At 47.3% G+C, this 20,786-nt stretch overlaps 1 protein-coding gene across 1 annotated transcript; it reads right to left on the reverse strand.

The window, feature by feature from the left end:
• Positions 1-1,817: 1,817 nt before the first annotated feature.
• On the reverse strand, positions 1,818-20,350 carry GABRE (gamma-aminobutyric acid type A receptor subunit epsilon). Its single transcript, XM_036840120.1, has 9 exons — positions 20,295-20,350; positions 15,951-16,171; positions 15,443-15,510; positions 10,872-11,092; positions 10,051-10,133; positions 8,549-8,686; positions 4,316-4,468; positions 3,999-4,198; positions 1,818-3,717 (listed from the first exon to the last, which is right to left on the reverse strand). Exons 1-9 carry the CDS (start codon positions 20,348-20,350, stop codon positions 3,349-3,351), a joined length of 1,509 nt encoding a protein of 502 aa, XP_036696015.1. The 3' UTR covers positions 1,818-3,348.
• Between the last annotated feature and the right edge of the window lie 436 nt (positions 20,351-20,786).

Here is a 20,786-nt window from a genome sequence, read left to right on the forward strand (position 1 = left end):
GGGACTGAAGCTTTCATTTCTCCAACAGCTGAGATTGCTGGAGGCTCACAGCCTTCAACTGAATCCTTCTCCAGACACATCCAAGTTCATGTCCCTTCCAAGTTCATGCTCACATCCAATAACTGATAAATGCAAGAGTATAAAGGCCCAGTCCCCTTGCCCTGATTTGTGACAATTTGGAAAGCCCACCCCAACTCCAAAACTTCCCATGTGTACAGCTGAGGACCTAATGGTGGCTGCATTGACCCCAAGAGCACTCCCCAGTCAACCTCCTGCACACTAATCTCAGTCTCAGAGATTGCTTCCCAGAAAAACTAACCAGTGATAGTGTGTTTTGCTATACATTTTTTTTGGCTTTTCCTTTAGTTATTATTTCTTAGTATGGACAAACTGGTGTTTTACGTCATGTTTATAAAGGCCTTTCCCATCCCAAGAATATAAACATATTCACCCATATTGTCTTATGATTTTCTTTAAAAGTTTTAAGATGTTTATTTCATCTGTAATTTTGATGTAGAGAGAGAGATAGAGACCCAGTTTGTTTTTAAATGAGTAACTAGTTCTCCCGACACTAATTAATTTTTAAGTTCCTCTTTCCCCAAAACTTTTCTAAGGTATAATATGCTTTTATCCTTTTTCCAATTTCTAGGTTTCAATGCTTAACTCATTTATCTTCCATTATGTTTAGTAATTGAAATGCTTAAATCATGAAATTTTCTCCAAGTGCAGTGTTGGCTGCATCCCATGAGTTTTAAAACACATGTAAGTTTTTCTTCATTAATTTCATTTTTTTGATATTATGCACCCAATTATGGTTTTAACTTCTTCATTTTTAAAGAACTGTTTACATGAGCTTTTTAAAATTTACAAATGGTAGGAATTTTATTTGTTTTTAGCTTTACTGTAGGGTGATTAAGGAATCAGGTTTGCACTATTTGTTTCAAAATGCATTTAAATATGAGTGCTCATAAATTTGCATGTCTCCATTGCTCAGGAGCCAGGCTTCCTTGTTCCCCCCCTGCATCTAATATAAGTAAAAGTGAGGAAATATTTTCCCTGTTCTAAATTGTTACTTGTAATGTGCTCTGGGTTAGGACATCAGAAAATACACAGTAGAGGCATGCAGATTTCTTACAGGGAAAGTGTTTGAGCATCATTTCAAGAACTTTATGGCAAAACCGTTGGCTGTTCAGATGTCATTTTGTCTCCTCCTTGGTTCTTATTGCTGTTTCTGACTTTCCTTAGAGTTGGATGTGTCAAAGTATGCCAGGGCCAACATTTCCCAATATACCTTTAGAAAGTTTGTTTGAAGGGTAATCAACCAAGATCTCCAGGCACGCTCTAAGCCAAGACAGGGTATTAGGATTTCTGGGGTCTGGCCCCACTCCACTACTGACTGGTTGTGTGATAATAGACACTCTGCTCTGTGCCTCAGCATCCCCACCTTTAAATGGTGGTGGTGGGGAGTGTTCTGTGTCTGATGGTCTTTAGGAAACTTCTAGGTGACTAGATGAAGCTAGAATCATGGGCAAAGCAAAAGGGACATGGAGGGGAGAAGTGGCATAGGAGTAAGTAAGGGAATCAGTAAAAGGGGGCCACCCGCTTGGTCACTCTCTTCCCTTAAGTTCTGCACTGAGAGAAGGGGACATGGTATGTGTGTGGTAGGTCTGGGAGTCATGGATGGGAGAGGGTAACAGACAAATGTTTGGGTCACTGAGTTAAGATATAAAACCTGAGCTGAGAGCAAACTTGAATGCCCAAGAAACCAGCCATACCTTCTATGCTTTGCTGATATATTTATTGATATATTTCCCCTTCTCACTTGATGGTGACAAAAAGCAGATGGATCCCCATCCTACCCACCCCCCAATAAAATACAGACACAGATTTCATTCAGCATACACAAGCATTGGGGCGTGTCCAAATTCACCTCACTGGGTTACCAGAGCCACAAGAGGTTAGATCTTAGGGGCAGTCTGAGCACCTGAGGCCCAGGAATTGAGCAGGCCAATGCTGAAATTAGGCTGCCACTCTGGGCCCTGCCACTGGGGTGCCAGCAGAGGCTATAGAATCAAATCATGGTGAAAAGAGCTGCCTAGCCCTGTCATGTGGTATAGAAGGTGACAGTGGGCTCCTGGGTAGTTTCCAGTGAGATCCACAGTCCCATAGAAATCTGTGCCTCAGGGTTCTCATCTGCAAAATGGGGATAAGAATCGTGCCCTGAATGTATCACAGGGCTATGAGACTCAAAATAGAAATAATTTGTCAAAAGTGCTTTTGCAAAAGGTAAAGTGCTATACAAATTTAAGGGAATTCAATTGATTGATTGTGATTGTCAGAGTGCCCCAGGGATAGGAGTGGACTGGCTCATGGGTCCAGGGGCCAAGGAAGTGGCAAAACTCCTATGCTGTGCCTTAGCTGGGCACCAATCAATGCGGGTAATGCCCGCTGCAAAGCAGAGTTCCCTTAGTTTCTTGGCTCCAGGAAGTCACCATGGCCTAGCACCTGGGTCGGGGCTGGGAAAGTCACTGGGAAAATTACAGAAAGAGTCACAAGGGTCAAGGAGGAGGAAGAAGGTGGCATAAAAAGCAGGGGGTCATTAGTATTATCACACACAAAAATAGATACCCACTGGATGCAAGGCATTGAATTGGTACTGCAGATGAGGAATGAAGGCCAGCGGGGAAGGGAGATGGAGATGTCACAGCAGCAGAGGGAGGGATACTGTCCTCAATTGCTGACTCCCCTCCTCCTAAAGGGATAATGCCAGTGTCCGTCTATCTGCAGGGGAAGGGAGGGCAGGGAGACAGAATCAAGAATATAATAATCTGACTTAAGGATGGGGATTCCCTCCCGCTGTTAACACTGCTGCCCAGCACCTTAAGGAGGTGTCAGGAACAGGCAAGTAGCTGGTCTGTGCACTTTGAGGCTGAGGCCAGAGCTGGGCCTGGAGCACCACAAAGGCAGTACTGGGTTTCTGGGAAAAGGCAGTGGGTGTTAGCCCTTTTGGGAGATAGCTAATCCGCTCATACATGGACACCATCTTAGGGAGCTGGTCACTGAGAGCCTACCTTTTGAAGCCTGAGCATCATAAATGCCCCTTGAGGAATAGAGAGGGGTGTCATTTTACTTGAAATGGGCTGCTAAGGAGATTCAGTGAATGGGCCAGGTAGGGGAGAGGGCCAGCAAGGACCAATTCCCTGCAGGCTTCTATTTGGGCAAGGGGGAAGGAGAGACACTCTCTAGTTGCTCCTGTTGCTGCTGCTGCTTTCCCCCAACTCCCTAGGCAAAGGCTGTGGGACCTCCTGGGGAACTGGGGAGGCTGCCCCACAGGGTACCAGCTGGTGCCTACAGGTTAAGGCAAACAAGCCAGTAGAGCACATTGAAGAAAAAGAAGGTGACTGGGAAAATCACTCGCGAGTAGTTATCAAGGCGGTAGACATGGATGAAGAGGCGGCCCTGCTGCCAGGTGCTGCCCTCACAAGTGGGGACCGTGCAGCAGTACTTCTCGCACCACTTGCAACAGCCACCAGGGCGAGGGGTGCTGCCTGGCCTGACGGACTGCCGGGCTGGGCAAGATGGGCCCTCCTCTTCCTCACTCTCCTCTTCCTCACTTTCCTCCTCTTCCTCGGAGTCCTCAATGTCGCACACAAAAGCTTCCGGATGCTCGATGACACGGACACGGGAAGGGGTTGGGTCATGCGCATGGGCACGAGGCTGAAAGGAACAAGGGAAGAAGTCAGAATAAGGCAAGGGAAGGTGAACCAAGCCTAGGTGCTGCCTCAGGGTTTCCTGGAGATTCCGTCCTTGGCACACTGTTTCTTGCCCCCCCAGAATTCCCACCATCACATCAGAAAGTTTACTCAACTCCCCCCAAAGCCCCAGGTTACCCCCATCACTTGGTGAGCTGGCCACCCACGTGTCATGAGTCCTAGTGCCCTCACTTGCATGCCTCCGTACTCCAAAGCCTTGCCACCACTCCCATACCCAGCTCATACATGGCGAAGTTTCGGAGAACCACGGGGTGCTGTCCGGTTGTAGGTCAGGAAGTTGAGCACAGCAAACTCCATCAGAGCACAGAAGCAGAAGATGAAGCAGATCGCAATATAGAAATCCAAGGCTGTGATATAGGAGACACGTGGGAAATTCTTCCGGGAAAAGGTGCCCAAAGTGGTCATGGTGAGTACAGAAGTGATCCCTGTGAAAGCACAGGAATGGAGGTGGGCGGAGCTACTGCTCTATATATTACACTTTGGAAAGGACCCCTGAAAATGCAATTCTGTGCCTCATGTGTATGCCCACCTTACCCACTTACCTAAAGAAGTCCTGGCTGGAGCACAGTCTTTCTTGATCCAAAAGGAAATCCAGGAGATCATCGTGGTCACAGAAGAAGGAACATAGTTTTGAAAGGCCACAAAGCCAAACCTCCTGCTCACGTTGAAGAAAAGCGTCATGACTACGTAATCGCCTGGAAGATATTTAAAAAATATCACTTCATTACAGCATTGCCATGAGGGTCTCCCACACGCAAGACATGCATATTAAGGGTCCTATTGTTCAGCTCATGGGATGCCCACCACGGTCCTAGGATAGAGGCACATTAATCCAATGCCACACACGGAGGATCAGAAGAAGCCCGAGAGAAGACTCACAACAAGACCCATGGTCAGTTAAGAGCTAAGCCAGGGCTAGAACCTTAATAACTTCTTTCTCAGTTCGCTGTCCCACATCCCACATCTGTCTTACCAGGGTGGGGGACAGAATAGTCAAATGAAAGCAGTAAAATCAGTTAGGCTTCTAGATATCAGAACCACACAGCTAATGTCCAGATGGCTGACTGAGGCCTTTACAACCACTGAGGTGCCATATCTAGTCTGCAGAATCATTGCTTTATATGTGCACTACTGACCCTTACAATGTATACTCTCAGGAAATGAACTAAAAGTGATCTGTGGTGGGGGAAGCACAGAAGCTATTCAGCCTCCTTCCTATACATTCATATGCTGGTGAAATGCCTTAGTTAGCACTGTTCCATCGATGGCCAAAAGAAATCACTTGCCTACCCCAAACCTCTGATGGTTCCCTGCTCCACAGGAGCTACAGAATCAAGTCTACACTCTGTAATCTGACACTAAAGGCTCACCAAAACCTGGCTCCAACTGACATCTTACATGTACACCCTACTCTAAGCTAACCCCATCTACTCAGATTCCCTAAGATATCATGCATATATTTATACCAATATTCAAACCCTGGACTCCCTGTTCTTAGTCTATTACCCTAGCCCAAATTGAGTGTTTCAAGAAAATAGAAGAATTAGTTGAAAGTGAAAATTTCAGTCAGCCCTCTAGATGTCAGGTCTGCAGAGTATACATCCACAAGGCAGACTGAGGTCTTCGCATTCATTGGGTATCATGTCCTTGATGTTGGCTCTCAGCCTAGATAGTGATGGCTCCTACAGGACCTGATGACAACCTATATCTACAGTTGGCATCTTCTAAGAACTGTACATTTCATGTTGCCTTATACTCTGACACACCCATCCCAAACACTCTGCATGCTCACCATGACTCCAGGGATTTTGGAGTCCTTTCTGAGGCCAGAATATCCCTTTTTGCTCTCAACATCATGTTGGATTTATAATAGTTCAAATTCTGGCTCCTTAGTGAAGCTAAGCTCCAACTTTCCACCTCAGTGATGCTGTAGAATTCCCTGGCCTTGAGTTAGGTGGGTTTTTAAACCCCTTCACGACAGGGCTCATCTGAGCCCTGTTGCTACACTCCTGCCCATCCATGCACAGCACAGCCTGGAACCTAGCAGATGCTCAACAACTCTTGCTACTTCCTGGCAACAGCTTTGTAAGGCATACTAGAACACTAACCTGTTCGTGTGTCTTCCTATTTTAGAAAATAGATCACCTGCCCAGCACGTCTGGGTATGTTGGGACTGAATGAGAAGAGCAGCCTTTCCTACTCACCTTGTCAGCACTGACACTCAAGGGGCAAGACTTCTCAGAATCTTCTGGAAAAAGGCAAGGAAGTAGCCTGGGGTCAGTTGAATACCTGTGTCCAGAATAGTAGCTTTGTGGATAGAACTCCTCCTCCAGGGCTGCTGCAGGGACCACTCGCACTTGCCTACTAGCCAGAATGTATTTATCAAGATCCTAGTTCCCTTGTCCTGGGGTCTTGACTGCAATTTAAGACAGCCCTACGCAGCTACAACCACTCCCCACAAAACTTTGCTGAGTTTATATATTCTTGTTACAACAAGATTTATTATTCTATCAGCTTTTTCTATTTTTATTTTATTTATTTCAGCAAAGAAGAACCTTCTCTACTTGTCAAGAGATGGGAATTTGTCTTTTAAGGCCAAGTGAAGGATATTAACACACACTTTCTTATTTCTGAGGAATGGAGGAGCATGGGTAAGGGAAAAAAAGATACCTGGGGCTAAGGAGCCAAAGGGGGAAAAAGCTAAAGATGCTTTCTGCTCTTATCTGCTTTAGCCAGACCACAGTTGGTCACTGCACTGTCAGAGGAACACAATCAAAAAGACTGTGTCCAGAGGACTGGGACTAGAAGGATGAGTGGAGCCAAAGCTTTGAAGAACAAGGGGGAGGAAAAAGAACTACGGTTGTATAGTCTATAAAAGAATATGACCCAGGGCTGGAACCATAATACTAGTTCTTTGATCTTGACCCTGTGGAAGACTGACTGGACTTACTGTAAGCTCAGTATTTCTAGGGAAAAAGAACTAAGTCTAATGGGTGGAAGTTCCAGAGACCTCTATTTCAGATGAACAGGGAGATTTTTCTGATGAACAGAATTGTCTAGAGAAGGAAGAAACTCCCTTGCGAGAAAGCAAAATCCTAATCATGGGTAAAACTCTATCAAAAGCTCAGCAGCCAACAGTGAAAGATGACTCACTCACTGGGGGCAAGGCTGGACTCTCTGAATGCCTCCTGAAGCAGAGATTCTCTGGTTGAAGGCCCAAGGTGGCCAGAGTAGCATGCTACCACTTCATTCTGAACCCTTAGGAGCTGAGTACATAAGTCTGTTCCAGATGGAGAGAACTGCCCAGGGACTGACTGAAAGAGTTTGGGTCCAGTCCCAAAGATAACTATGATACTGAAGAAACCATGATTCAAGATCAACTCATCTCTAGCAGAAGAGAAAGAAGCCCTTCTCCTTTCTCCCAAGAACCCTCTTCTCTCCCAAGGAGGACTGGTGCTTACCTATTGTCATTGCTTTGGTGATGATGCTGGCTCTGAGGCTTTGTAGTCACTAGGGCACCATTTTGAAACAATGCACAACCATCTACTAAACGGAACCACTAGTGACTTGAAAGCCCCTGGGCCTTGTCTCCTCTGCTGCTTTTTGATGATGGGTCCCCAACCTGTCTGGGGAAACTGAGGTGCAGAAAGGCAAGAGGCATGCCAATGGTTAGCTGGCAGAAGAGCAAGGGTCCTAAGTCAAAGGTAGTAAAATTGTTTACCCAGAGCCCCCGAGAAAAAGGAAAGCATTTGTAAAGCAGCCCTCTACCCCTGCCTAGTGCTGTGCAAGCAAAGCTCTAGCCGGATGAGCATGAGCTATCCCTCACCCAGTGACCAATTCAACAAGTAAAGAAAAAGCAGATTTTCCGCCTAGCCACATGGAAGCAAAGCAAGACGCTTCCCATGGCAAACGGCCGGTTGGGTGACTGGTTCCATCCGTATTCTGGCAACGATGAGGGCAGTGCCACCACTGCCCTGACTTGGTCAGTATGTGTGAAGAGGGTTTCCAGGGCTGCTCTGGGAGCAACGCTAGGGAGGTCCCTTGGCTCCTCATTCAGATCACCTAGGAACACAAGCAAAGACACTCACACCTAATTGGGAGCTAAAGTTTAAGAGACCCAGGACCCTCCCCTTTAGTCCTTGTTAGGGACAAGGTCAGAAAACCAGTGATCACCATGTCCACGTTGAATCCACCATGAAGTCTTTCACAGGAATCTGTGCGTATCAGACCTGCTCCTTTAAAATAAATGTTGATACAGCAGCCACTGTAGCTGCTGAAACCTCCTCCATATTATCCCAGCCCTCACCTAGTTGATGACACAACTCAAGCCTCCACCTCCCATTAGGAAGGACTTTGCATCCCACTCAACTAGAACCACTTGGATTGCTTCTGAGTATGGAGAAGTCACATGACCTCCATTTCCCAAAGTCATCCAAGTAGGTCAGTTGTAACAAAGACTTCGAAACTGAAGGGTCTGCATGACAAACCTAGTTGCAAATTCTGACAGCAATAAAACTTAATCTACTTACCTACCCTCTCCGGGGCTTGGCAAAGCACTTACTTCTTTGCAGATGAGACTGAGATGTAGTTACAAAGTCTCAGTTTCCTCTGCAAACAGTTGTAAGTGCTTAGCGTTTACAAAACAGGAGCCATGTTCTACAGCACTTTCATGGGATGATCACATAAGCATTTGGATGAATGGATGACCACCTCCAGTCATCCCTACCACCCTCCTGGGCCTCTGCTGCCTAGCCCTGGCTCAAAGGCACACTTACCAGCTAGGGTCGTGATAGTCTCAGTCGTGTTGCTCACTCCTATAAATTCAAACTGGAAGAGCTTCCAGGAATTACTCTCATTGATTTCAAGCTTGAAATTTTCCCACTTGTAGATGATCTCATTCTCAGGATAGGAAACTGTAAGGCAACATGGGAAGGAGAGTCATGTGAGACTGGGAAGCCCAGCTGAGGTCTCCACCAGCATATGGTGTCTGACTCTGGCCTCACCAGCTGTGGGACCTTACCTCTCTTACCTCATTGCTGAAGTCCATCCAATAAGTGCATTTACTGAGCATTCCTCAGTACCACGCCCTGTGCTGGACATACAGAGACAAGCAAGGCAGGAGCCCTGCTCTCAAGCATTCACATTTTATTGAGTAAGACAGTAAGTACACATCTGTAATTGTTGGAATACCTCTGAGAAGCCTCCGCCCGTGGGAGAGTGTGGAAACAAAGAAGGGAAAGATCAGTTGGGGACACACCCAGAAAAGATTCCAGAGAGTAGGTGACATTCCCAATAAGTCTTAAAAGTCCAATATAAACACTCTGTGTATGGATGAGGCTGAAGGGGTGAGGAGGGTGTTCTCTGCACAGAAAGGTGAAAATGCCTGATGTGTTATGGAAATGTCAAAAGTTCAGGATGGCTAGCCCACAGAGGGTGGATGAGGTATGTAGGAGTAGAGAGCAGGGGCCAGTTCATGAAGGGCCTTGAGGGCTATTCTAAGCAATTTGGAATTTATCGATGAGAGCTCAGGAACGATTTGAAACTAAGAAGTGACCTAGTCTAGATGATGCTTCAGCTAGGTCACTCTAGTTTTTGTACGAGGATGGCCTGTTGACAGGGAGACCAGTTATGGGAGGCCAATTCAGTAACCCGGGCACAATAAAATGAATGAAGGCAGGATTCGAAGCTGTGGCAGTGAGAATGCAGAGAAATAGGATCGACAGAGCTTCGGGAGGGAACACCAACAGGATGTGTTGATTGAATAGATGAGGAGGTGAAGGAGAAAGAAGCATCAAAGTTCTTGGCTTGGACAACTGAGCGGGTGATGGTGCCTTTCAATGAGACAAATGGGAACACAGAAGCAACACATTTGTCTTGGGGGTAGCGGTTCGGTGGAGACCATATATTTAGTTTTGGACATGTTCAGCTTCAAAGTGAAGATGTTGCAAAGTCCAAGTGGAATACGACAAAGACCTAAACCAAGGTAGTAGTGACAGTGGAGATGGAGAGCAGACATACTTGAGATACACTTCAGAGGCCGGTGACTGAGTTGAGGCAGGGTGGACAGGAGAGGGAGGAACCCAACGTGAAGCCCAGGTTAAGCAACACAGTATTGTTAGCAGGAAAGGAGATGAGGATGGATTGGGAGGCCCTGGACAACTTTGGCACCATCTTAGGGGAAAAAGCAGAGGCAGAAAAATGTAAAGGGAAAGGATGAGAAAAAGAAGGGGCCCAGCATGATGGCTCTGGGGCCCCAGAAACCTAAGAAGGTACTCACAGCTAGAGAAAGACAGAGGGCAAGAGTGAGAATCCATTGGAAATTTGAGCATGTGGAGTGAGCATCCAGCATCAATGGTCATCCTGGAAGGGAGAAAGGAGCCTCATTAGGCTGACCCTGAACACTTAGGTATCCACCCAGCTTGGGCCTGGGGACCACCACCAATGTGTGGCAATGGTGGGAGCTGAGACAAAGAGCTCAAAGGAGAGACAAAAAGAGAGGAAGAACAGCTTGGAAATATCTGGCTACTCTGGTCTCCATCATCAGAGAAACGTATGGACTAACTTAGATGGACTTTTGCCTCTTGCCCATCCCAGCTTCAAGGACCTGCCAACACTCTCCCACTCTTTATTGCCTCCCTGCCACCTTATCACCTGTACACAACCTTTCCCAGCCAGGCATTCAAGTACCCAGCCTGGTCTTAGGTATCTTTCCAACTGCTGTGTTGCTGCTCCGCCTGGACAATTCCACCACTGTGGACGTGTCTTTACATCCAGTGCCCACTTGGGGCGGAACTGTCCACACAACGCAGTCACCGTGCTACATTCTAGTTGGGGGAGCTCTGGACTTGGAGCCAAGTAACTAGATATCAGTCCAAGCTCTGCTACAAACTTGGTGTGTGGTCTTAAGCAATATCTTTCTATTTTGAGGCCTTAGTGTGTGTGTCAGTACATGAGGGGATTGAGCTCATGGTCTGGGAAAGCTGGAGGGGCCCTTAGAAGTATCATTCAGGATGAAACCTCTGTCCATGTTTCTTTGGCAAAAATTCTCAGGAGGGGAAGAAGAGTCTCAAGAGGCAAGACTCCAGAGGCTTGACATACCTGATTGTGTACAACACCTTGCCATCCTTGTGGATGCGGACCATCTGGTTCGGCATGGTGATTGAATGCTCTTGGGTCCTCTTAGAATTCCTAAAAAAGGTGTCTGGGATCCATAACAGGCTCACCAAGTTGCCATTCAGAACAAAGCTTTCAAAGCTGCCATTGAAACGAAGGCGTTCATCATACCAAGTCTGGTAGAAGGTGATGTCAATGGTGTATTCCTGGTGGCAAGGACAGAAAAGCACACATTTGGGGCTGTGCAGGCAAAGAACATTCCCATGCCATCCTGTGATGGGCCTATCAATTAGATAGGGACCCACTTAGGTTTGCACAGAGGAAAACAGCATGAGTTTGGCTGTAGGATGTTTTCTATTTCCAGGTATTCCCAAAAGAAAAAAACATTCCTGAATGAACAACAATCTGGGAAGATGCATTTAATCCAGAAACACACAGGTGATGGCGGTTTAATTGTACAGGCTGGGCTCATCACATCACTACTCCCTTGTAGCAGGCCAACAGCCTCTCAGCCCCCATATTTCCATAGCAAATCAAAGATCTCAGGTCAAAATCATTCTAAACATTTACAAACACACACACTTTTGATTGCATACAGTGAAGTTGCCCCTTTCAGCTTTTATTTGGGGAGCACAGATGTTAATTAACCCATGATTATTTGGTCTCTAGATATTGCATAGCCCATAAATTATTTTTTTTTGAAGATAAGGATTCAATGTAATAAAACTTTACCACTCACAGACATGCAGAGGGAGGTAGTCTGAGGTTAGAGTAGCAACTAATTAAAGAAATTTTAAGGGATTGTAGTATTTAACCAAAACATTTACAGCCAGCCCTCTGTATCTGTGGGTTACACATCTGCAGATTCAAACCCCCCCAAAAAAATTCCAGAAAGTTCCAAAAAGCAAAACTTGAATTTGTCCCTCACTCGCAACTATTTACATAGCATTTACATTGTATTTGGTGTCATAAGTAATCTAGAGATGATTTAAAGTTTACAAGAGGACGTGCATAGGTTATATGTAAATACTACACCATTTTATATAAGGGACTTGAGCATCCTCAGATTTTGGTATCTGTGGAGGGTGGGAGGTGTCCTAGAACCAATCTGCAACATATTCTGAGGGAGGATTGTACTGAGAGTTTTCTATGTACCAGACACATGCTGTGTGAACAAAATTCTTATGATTGGACTCTCAAGAAGCTTACAATTCTCATTAGCCCATAAATTATTAAACATCAAAAAGAATGTTTAATAGCAAGAAGCATGAGAAGCTAGAGATCTCACCACTGGTATTGAAGAGAGAAAAAACAGACTGTGATAGAACTGCAAGCAGCTGGAACAGCAAGTACCACAACTATGCCAAGGTAGAACCTTGAGGGCTAGGCCAATCTCCTTTATTTTAGAGGTAGCAACACTGAAGGTCAGAGAGAAAGGAGCCTGTTCAAAGTCAAACAGTTAATGGGAACATACTGGCTCTGATGCTCAGAGCACCGTTGCCATGGTCTTGCCCCGGGACGACCTTCACCCATCTTCCTCTCCAGTGCTTACTTCACTTGCTCCAAGAATCCCTTTAGGATCAAGGTCCAGTTTTCCTCTGCAGGACCCCTAGGTCTTTCCCCTGAGTTATCCTGCATCAAACAATGAACACCAACCAGAAACCCACAACCTGGGAGGCCTGTAGAGCCCTCAAGGTGGGGATGCAGAGGGTCAATACAATCCCTGCTTGCCTTTGCTGATCAGGCCAAAAGGTGGTGAGAGCCACTGCAAAATTGCAGGGAGCCAGACCCCCAGGCCGAGAATGTTCCCTGGAGGAGTCCAGAGCATCACACAGGAAAAAGCTGGCAGCCTGGCTACCATTCACATGGAAGCCCCCCGCCCTGCCTTGCCCAGCCACACCAGCCTTCACAAGTGGCCTTCAGGGTGGCTCTGCAGTCCTAAGTGGCTGGCAGTTCCCAATTGGCCTACAGAACTTCTGGGCAGCCAGAGGAAGCCTTCCCCTCTACAGTCCACGCCTGGCTCCTGCTCTGTGTTAGAGTGTTTCAAATGAGCATTTAATTTCTATTTAACAAGATTCCAATTGTAACTTCACTACACATCAACTGATAACTAACGGTTCAGCTTTTCCCCAGTTTGACAAGGGGGCTTGTTTTCTCTCCCTGAGGACAAATTCTGTGCTCTACACAACCTCTGATTGACTGAAGGATGTTGGAACTCCTCCTCACCAAGCACTGGACTCTACAGAATCATCAGAGAAAAGTAGCCTGTACAAGGACTGGGACCTCCCACAGCTTTAAAGAACTATTTGGAACTATGTAGAAGGCCAGACTTCTCCGGGAAATTTAATACCACATGAGTGTTTGGAATGTTCTAAAGGCACTTGGCCCAGGCGATAGCACTATGTTACCGGCCAAAGAAAATCAAATTGTTGGCTCCTCTTTGGACCAGCTCTGTGTTGCATGCCAGGTTCGGTGACTGCTGGGTTATTAAACTGTATCTCTCAGGCTTGTCAGGTATCATCACTTCAGGTGAGACCAATGCTGCCAACATTAGTAGGCATAGAGCAAAGAGGGATAGGGTATTCAGCTACTGTGAGTGGGGCTGCTGCTCTGCTGCCACACAGGTTCTTGCAGATGATAGAAATAGGTTTCCCAAAATTGTATCTTACGCAAATAGCAAGGAGATTGTAGCCACAGATTTTCTACTACTCTTCAGGCCACTTTCTCCATCCCCCCACCAATGATCTGAAGGGTCCCTTTCCTATTAAGAGTAAACAGTGGTCATGATGGTGGACCAGAAGAACTCAACCTCTGGCTCAGAACCCAGCGTTTCTTAGTTTATCAACAATTTTAATCAAACTGATTGCTAAGTTCATACTCACTTAGTGGTAAGCACATTGATAACAGCAAAGAGTAAATCTGACATCAAGGGGAGAGGAAAAAAAGAACTTTAAAATGTCAATAGAAACTCAAAAAGATCTGTCTCCTCTCATGTTTCTCTTCTTCCCTGTTATTTTCCAAAAGTTTATGGCTTCCATCTTCAGCAGTTTTTCTCATGCTCTTGCTCACTCTAAGGGAAGCCACCTGCCACATTGTGAGCTGCCCTGTGGAGAGGCCCACATGGCAAGGACTGTGGAAGGCCTACAGACAGCAGCCAGAGAAGAACTGAACCCTGCCAACAACCATGTGAGAACTTGGAAGTGGATCCTCCCTTAGTCGAGTCTTCAGATGAGACCCCAGCCCCAACTGACACCTTAACTGCAGCCTTGTGAGACCCTGAAACAGAAGACCCAGCTAAGTCATGCCTGGATTCCTAACCCACAGGAGCTGTGACCTAATGACTACTTGTCATTTTAAGACACTGTGTTTTAGGGTAATTTTTTTGCATAGCCATATATAAGTACATTGTGCCTCAAGAACTAGGCAGCCAAACAAAGCATCACAGTGGGAAACCCCACTCTTCCACTCAGCCTATGTAAACACCTTGATCCTCCATGAATATTTACTTACCTTTGAGTGTCTATTTGCAAGTACCATCTCAGAGCCTAGACTCTGAGCTCACCCACTCACATGGTGCCTCTTGGGTACCAGTGTGTATGCTAAAACTGTGTCTGACTTGAGCCAGGTCAAGGCTATGGCTGTGATGGAGTTGGTTACCACAGCCTTCCTCATTATCAGGCTCCACAGATGAAAGTAACATTTGCAGAACATCTTTTATAATTCGTTTGCTCAGCTAACATATACTGGGTCCCTGACATCAAGACATAGTTGAGAGAGCAAGGCAGACAGAGTACATAATTACAGTACAGTGAGGTAGAGAAGGTCAGGTAAACAAGTGTGATATAAGTTGAAGGATAAGGTAGAAAATTGGAACAATGCCATCCCAAACTGGAAATAGCTTGAACAAAGGCTCAGAAGTACAAGATAGCCTGGGAACACACATATGCTAGTGTGACTAGTGCATGTGGTCTCTAAAGGGGTGAAAAGAAGTAAAAGTAGAGCCCTGGGTTGGCTCTAGCCATGGAGAGCCTTGACTGCTAGAGTGTGGGGTTGAACTTCATGCTTTAAGCAGGGTCAGGACTGCAGGCGGCACATCACTCAGGAGGCCAGGTTAGTAGGTAGATTGGGGGGGTAGGCAGGGACCTTGTGTTTTGTATATATCAAGTGGGAGATAATGGAGGCTAACTGGGGACAGTAGTGACACTGGGATGATAGCAGCAGAAAAGGAGACAAGGAACTAGGGCAAAATTAGAGAAACAGTCCTAGAGGAAGAGTTGGTAACTACAGGCTTAAGTCCAAAAAAAATCATTATCAGAAGAAAAGAGCCATGCCACTGTGTTGTTTAAAGCTGCTTTATTATTTTTATTTTGAATGAAAGACAGGAAGATACAGTCAGCATTCTGAAGGTCCTCTTCAGGCAGCAAGGGACTTGTCCCTTTCAGCCTCCTTCTCAAGTCCATGTTGGTTAAAATCTCTCCCCCCCAAAACTCTTGTTACAGACACACAGAAAAAACAAGTATGCGAAAGCCCCACTGTAATCAAAGCTCAGTACTCACCATGTCCAGGATAGAGATAGGCCCAAGGGTGTTGACAGAGAGCTCGACAGTGACCACAGTGGGCCTCTCTGTAAAGTAAGCAGAAGTGGCAGAGGTAAGTGTCAAACAGAAGCATGGGGCAGGGGAGGGTGTGGTCAGTGGGGAATAAAGGGGGTAAGGGTTGGACTACATGGTTTCAACATCCGATACCATTTCTTTCTTTACTCTTTCATGGCAAGACCCAATTCATAGACTGTTAAGAGCTGAACATACCTCGAAGGTCAATCACCTAGTCCAGTCATCTCATTTTAGAGTTGGACAAACTGAGGGTGAGAGAAGGGAAAAATCTAGACCAAGGTCAATGGCACTGCTGAGACTAGAGTTGACATCTCTTACTTGGCAGGTCACCAACAGTTGTTCCCGCCCACATGCAGGGCACGATCACCTACACCCCAGGCCCATTCTCCACACTTAGGCCCTCAACCCTCCTCCTCTCCGGGGTGGGGGAGAACTCTGTTCTGCTACTCACCGCCAATGCCAGGGCGCAGTTTGTAGTCATAGTTATTCAAGATACCATCCAGGATTTCAGTGGCTGTTGGCATTTTGCCAAGTCTGTCATGGGTGTCAATAGCAGTGGGCTTTATTTCTTCAGGGGGGAGTTCCGTATCAGGAGCCTGGGGCTTGGGGCCATAGACATCATCACCACTGGCAGAGGGTCCCTTCTCTGATTCAACATGAGGTCCTTCAATCCTAGAACATAAAAACAAACAAGTGAAGCTCTGTCCTCTGCTCCGTAGGGGACCCAGCTGGTACCTCTTGGGACAGAAGCAAACCAAAATAAGCCTGCAACCCAGGGCATAGTTAAAGAGTGACTGGTAACAGTAAATTAAGAGCCAGTAACAGATTATTCTTGTGAATTTCTTCTAAAGCTGCTGCTCTCTGGGAACTTCCCATGCTATCCTTTTTTTTTATGTTCATACTTTATTTTTAAAAAATCAATAACAAAAGCAAGTTCGAGATTTTAAAAGAATTTTTAACATAAAATCAAGAGGGTATTGGTGTATGAGCTCTGGCCAATCAGCTGCCATTACTAGCCTTGGTCTTAGTCTGCCTGACCAGTGCCACCTGGGAGCAAATGGGCAGGCAGAGGGCCAGGATTGCTGAGGAATGCTCAGGAGAGCCACAGCACTCTCTCCCAGCGAGGGCTAGAACAGTGGGGAAATTCTGCATTTCTCTGCTTTTGGGATACTCCACTGCATTGGAGTTGGGGGCTGGGGGTAGGGGAAGCTCTGAGCACTGAGAAGAGACAAGGACTGTCATTCAGGAAATAGATGGTCAACAGGAGTCCAACCTGAGTGCCACAGCCATGCACCACAGCCAAAAAGTAATATAAAGAATTAAACTAAAAATTTTTTAAAACTTAAAAAAGCCATCTGCTAATGTATGAAGCTCACCGATGGTGTTAGAAATCAGGGTCATGCTACCTTTGCTGGGAGGCAGTGAGGAAGGGGGCACCAGGGGGTGTCTTGATACCAGTGTGATCATTTTCTGACAACTCATCAGCCGTGCACTTATGATCTGAGCACTTTTCTGCATATATGTTCTAATTCAATAAAAAGTATTTTGAAATCTGCAAATATATGGACCTTGTTTGAATCCTGATTTTAAAAGGCAAACCATAAAAAACAAAACAAACACGACAGAACAAAAATATATTTATGACACAATAAGGGAGATTTGAATACTGACTGGTTAGTTTCTTCAGCATGAAGAAGTTACTCTAAAAATTTTGGTGTGATAGTGGTATTTTATTATGTTTTTGAAGTCCTTATGATTAGAAATACATACTAAAATAATTGCATATGAAATGATACGATGTCTGAGATTTGCCTTAAAAGAATTTAAGCTGGAAATGGAGAGTGGGTGGGATACAGAGAAAATAAGACAGGCTATGAGTTGATAATTAATGAGGCTGGTGATGGGTACATGGAGATTCACTCTACTGTTCTCTGTACTTTTATATGTCTTTGAAAAAAAATTATAATTAAAAGCTTTTTAAAAAGCCATCATCAAAATTAATCTGTGAAGTTGGAAGGCAGGAGAGTGTTTTCCTTTGGGTGTACTTGGAGGGGGAATGTGGTGAAGCTTGTGAGGGGTGGGGGAGGGGACTGGCAATGTTCTATTTCCTGGTCTAGGTGCTGGTTACATGGGCATGTTTACTTTGTAAAACTCCACTCCTGATTTTTACACTTTTATATTCTGTTACACTTCCAAAATGATTTTATTTTTACAAAAGCAATCAGACAACTTGCTTCTTCAAATAAGGGGTTAACAGGGCAGGAGATGGGGGCATGGTCTCTGTACTGCAGACCAAGGAACTGCCAACTTGAGCAGCAAAATGCGCTTTCCTGCAGTATTTCAAGCTCTTAGAATTGCTTAACTGGCATACAGATGTGCCAAGTCTATGCCATTTCTTATGTCTGAAGTGGCTAATTCCCACTGTGGGCAAGGGAAGAACTGGGCTTGGGAAAAGCAGTTTCCGTTTCCAAATATCATATCCAGAGATGTCCTCTTTCCCTGAGGCTTTTCCCCCAGTCCTCTGAGTAGATCATGCCAGCCACCGTGGGAGGGGAGGAGGGAGAACTAGGGAACTGGCACCCTGCAAAAATGAGTGACTTGAATGGGAGCAAGGCATGAGCAGGACTGGCACTGTTAGCCAAGACCACCCAAGAGCCTGCAATGACCCCTCCCAGAAGTCCAAAGCCAACAACAAAACCCCGAGGTTCGAGAGGCAAACAAACAAGCAAAGGCCCTAAGACCACCGAAGCCTTTCTGCTCCCAGACTACGTCTGCTATGAAAGTGAGATCAGAGGGTCTTGAGGTTGCTGTCATCCTACAAATAGCTTTTGTCAGTAAAAAACTTCAAATGAACAACAACAACAAAAAAACACCCTTATCCTGGGATCCTGGGATCCTTGGGGTTAAGGAGCTGCTGACAATGTATACCTTTCCTCAGCTAGCCATTAAGCCCACTTTCAAAGCTAGAAATAATAGAAAAGTGAAAACACTCGTGCACTGGACTAGTGGGATCTTTCCATGGGGGCTTTTCAGGCATCCACAGTCCTCTAGATGTGATGATCTAAGATGGAGGTGGATTTCTGCAACCCCTCCCCCATGGAAGGTGCTCAGTCAACTAGCTGGGGAGAGGGAAAGGACCATGACAAGGGCCACTGGATTGTTTTTTTCCAAATCAGTCCTCTTTTTCGCCTTACAGATGGAGAAACTGAGCCCCAGGTGGGGGGAGGGGCTGTGCCCAAAGTCACACAAGTGATTTTAAGCTGAGCCTGGACCAGAGCGAGGTGGTTCAAGGTGGCCCTTGCCAGCACACCCCGCTGCCACCTCCCCAGCTCTTTAATGACATCACAGGTTGCCCTGCTGACACTGTCTGAACGTCAGTTACTGCAGCCCTTCCCCCTGGCTGGAAGGGTAGTTTCCATCACAACGGCCCCTATTCTCTGCTGTTTTCCTCTCTGCTCCCTCTCCCTCCTTCTGCACCCCAGACCCCTCTTCTGCCCTTACCAGTCACCATGTCATCTCTCCCAACCAGTCCAATTCACATCTGGAGTGATGTGGATGACTGGAAATTCCTACCAGCACGCATTCAGAAATATTTACCAAGCCCCCTGATGAGGCCAGCCCCCCCACTCCCCAGTGCACCAATGAGTCAGCAGGGAGCCCCACAGCCCCTCCCTTAAGGAGCTAAAGCATTCCGGGGTGGGGAGAGAAGCCATCTCCCCTCTCCCCCTCCCCAAAACAGAAAAGCAACACAAGCCCAGCGACATGGAGGCTTCGAGAATGCTGGAAAGATCAGGAAGCTTAGGAACTTGTGACAGTTTGTGCCCAATGGGAAATCATCTCAAAAATATGAAGCAGTCGTCTTCCACCCTCAAAAGCCAGAAATGCAGGGGACAACCTTCCTGGCAAAGTCCCAGGGCCAGATGAAGGTGTGAGGGAAGCTGGCTGCTCAGGGGAAACCTGCTGCTAGTCTTTGGAAAAGCGGAGAGGTATTGAAATGCAGGACCCAAACCACAGACCTAAGAGATTACCATTTCTGGCCTCTGGCTCCCATCTGCCCAAGACCCAGCAGGGTGTCTGGGGGGATAAGGGCGGAAGAGGGAAGCTGGCGGCAGAGGGGGGATGAGGTGGACGGCTGGGGTGGGAACTCTTAGAGGAAACCAGGGCTCCTGCCTGGGACTGGCACCAAGAGGAGCGGTGGGAAGGGAAGTAAGTAAAGTCAGAGTTGTCTGGCACAGTGCCTGGTACTCACTAGGCGCTCAGGAAAAAAAAAAAAAAAATATATATATATATATATATATATATATTTTTTAATGAGAGGACAGACTAGCCAACACTCAAACATTTTAAGCGCAGTTTCCACCCACCGCCCGCCACCTTCCCAAAGTCCCCCCAGTCCCCAGAAGCGCGAGCCTGCCCTGGCCGCTCGCCTCTTCCCACGAACGGCTCAGAAAGGGAGGGACCTGCTCTCTCGTTCCCGAGCCGACGCGGTGATTTGGAGAGCGGGAGTCCCGAGGAGTAGAGGGAGGGGGGACAGGAGCGGCCAGGTGACAGGCGTCCCGTCTTCCTTCCTGGGAGCCCCTTCAAGGCCCAGGGAGCCCGTCCTAGGGGGAGCGGTGTGGAGGCTGGCCGCGCGCGTCGAGGGGACGCGGGACCAGGCTAGACCGTGCGAGGGCCAGGGGCAGGGTGGGCGCGGGGCTCGAGGAACACGGGGTGCGGCGGTCTCAGGAGCCGGCCTCGCTCCCGGAGAGAGGGAGCTGGGCTCGGAGGGCTCCTGGGTCCTGGGTTGGAGACTTACCTCGACGGAAGGATTACAAACGTGCCCAGGAGGATCAGGAGAACTTTGGTCAACATCGTGGCGGGGACCGGCGCGACCACCTGTGCGGAGGTCGCTGCGCAACGTCTGGCCGCACTGAGCGCGGTGTGGAGGGTTTTGTTGGGCTCCAACTTTCACTCCTCCCACTTGCCCCGCCCCGCGCCCCCCATCCTGGCCCCGCCCCCTAAGCCCCGATGGAAATCTCCGACGACGTGTTTGCGGCTCCAGCGGGCGTGGGGAGGAGGAGGGAGAGGAGGAAGGAGCCCTGTCGCCAAGGCCCCCCGCCCCCCGCCGCCACCACCGCAGCGCTGCCAGACAGCCAGGAGCGGGGGACGCGGGGGAGGAAGGAGGAGGCGAGCCTGCGGTGTGCGGGCCCCAGGCGGGGAAACCGGCGGCCCGCCGCTGCGGCTGGGAGAGAGACTGCAGCCTGGGCCTGGCAGGGGCAAGGTGGGGGGCTGCGACCCCCTCCAGCCC

The sequence above is a fragment of the Balaenoptera musculus genome, chromosome X, assembly GCF_009873245.2.
Source record: "Balaenoptera musculus isolate JJ_BM4_2016_0621 chromosome X, mBalMus1.pri.v3, whole genome shotgun sequence".
Lineage (NCBI taxonomy): Eukaryota > Metazoa > Chordata > Mammalia > Artiodactyla > Balaenopteridae > Balaenoptera > Balaenoptera musculus.

Bases quoted from the DNA above. Each gene is read 5' to 3' on its own strand.
- GABRE (XM_036840120.1), bottom strand. From the start codon at position 20,350: ATGTTGACCAAAGTTCTCCTGATCCTCCTGGGCACGTTTGTAATCCTT. The intron at 4,199-4,315 runs GTAAGTGGGTAA...GTGCTTTCACAG, and splicing joins TCCAGCCAGGACTTCTTTAG to GGATCACTTCTGTACTCACC. The intron at 3,718-3,998 runs GTATGAGCTGGG...TGTTCCTTTCAG, and splicing joins GTTCTCCGAAACTTCGCCAT to CCTCGTGCCCATGCGCATGA.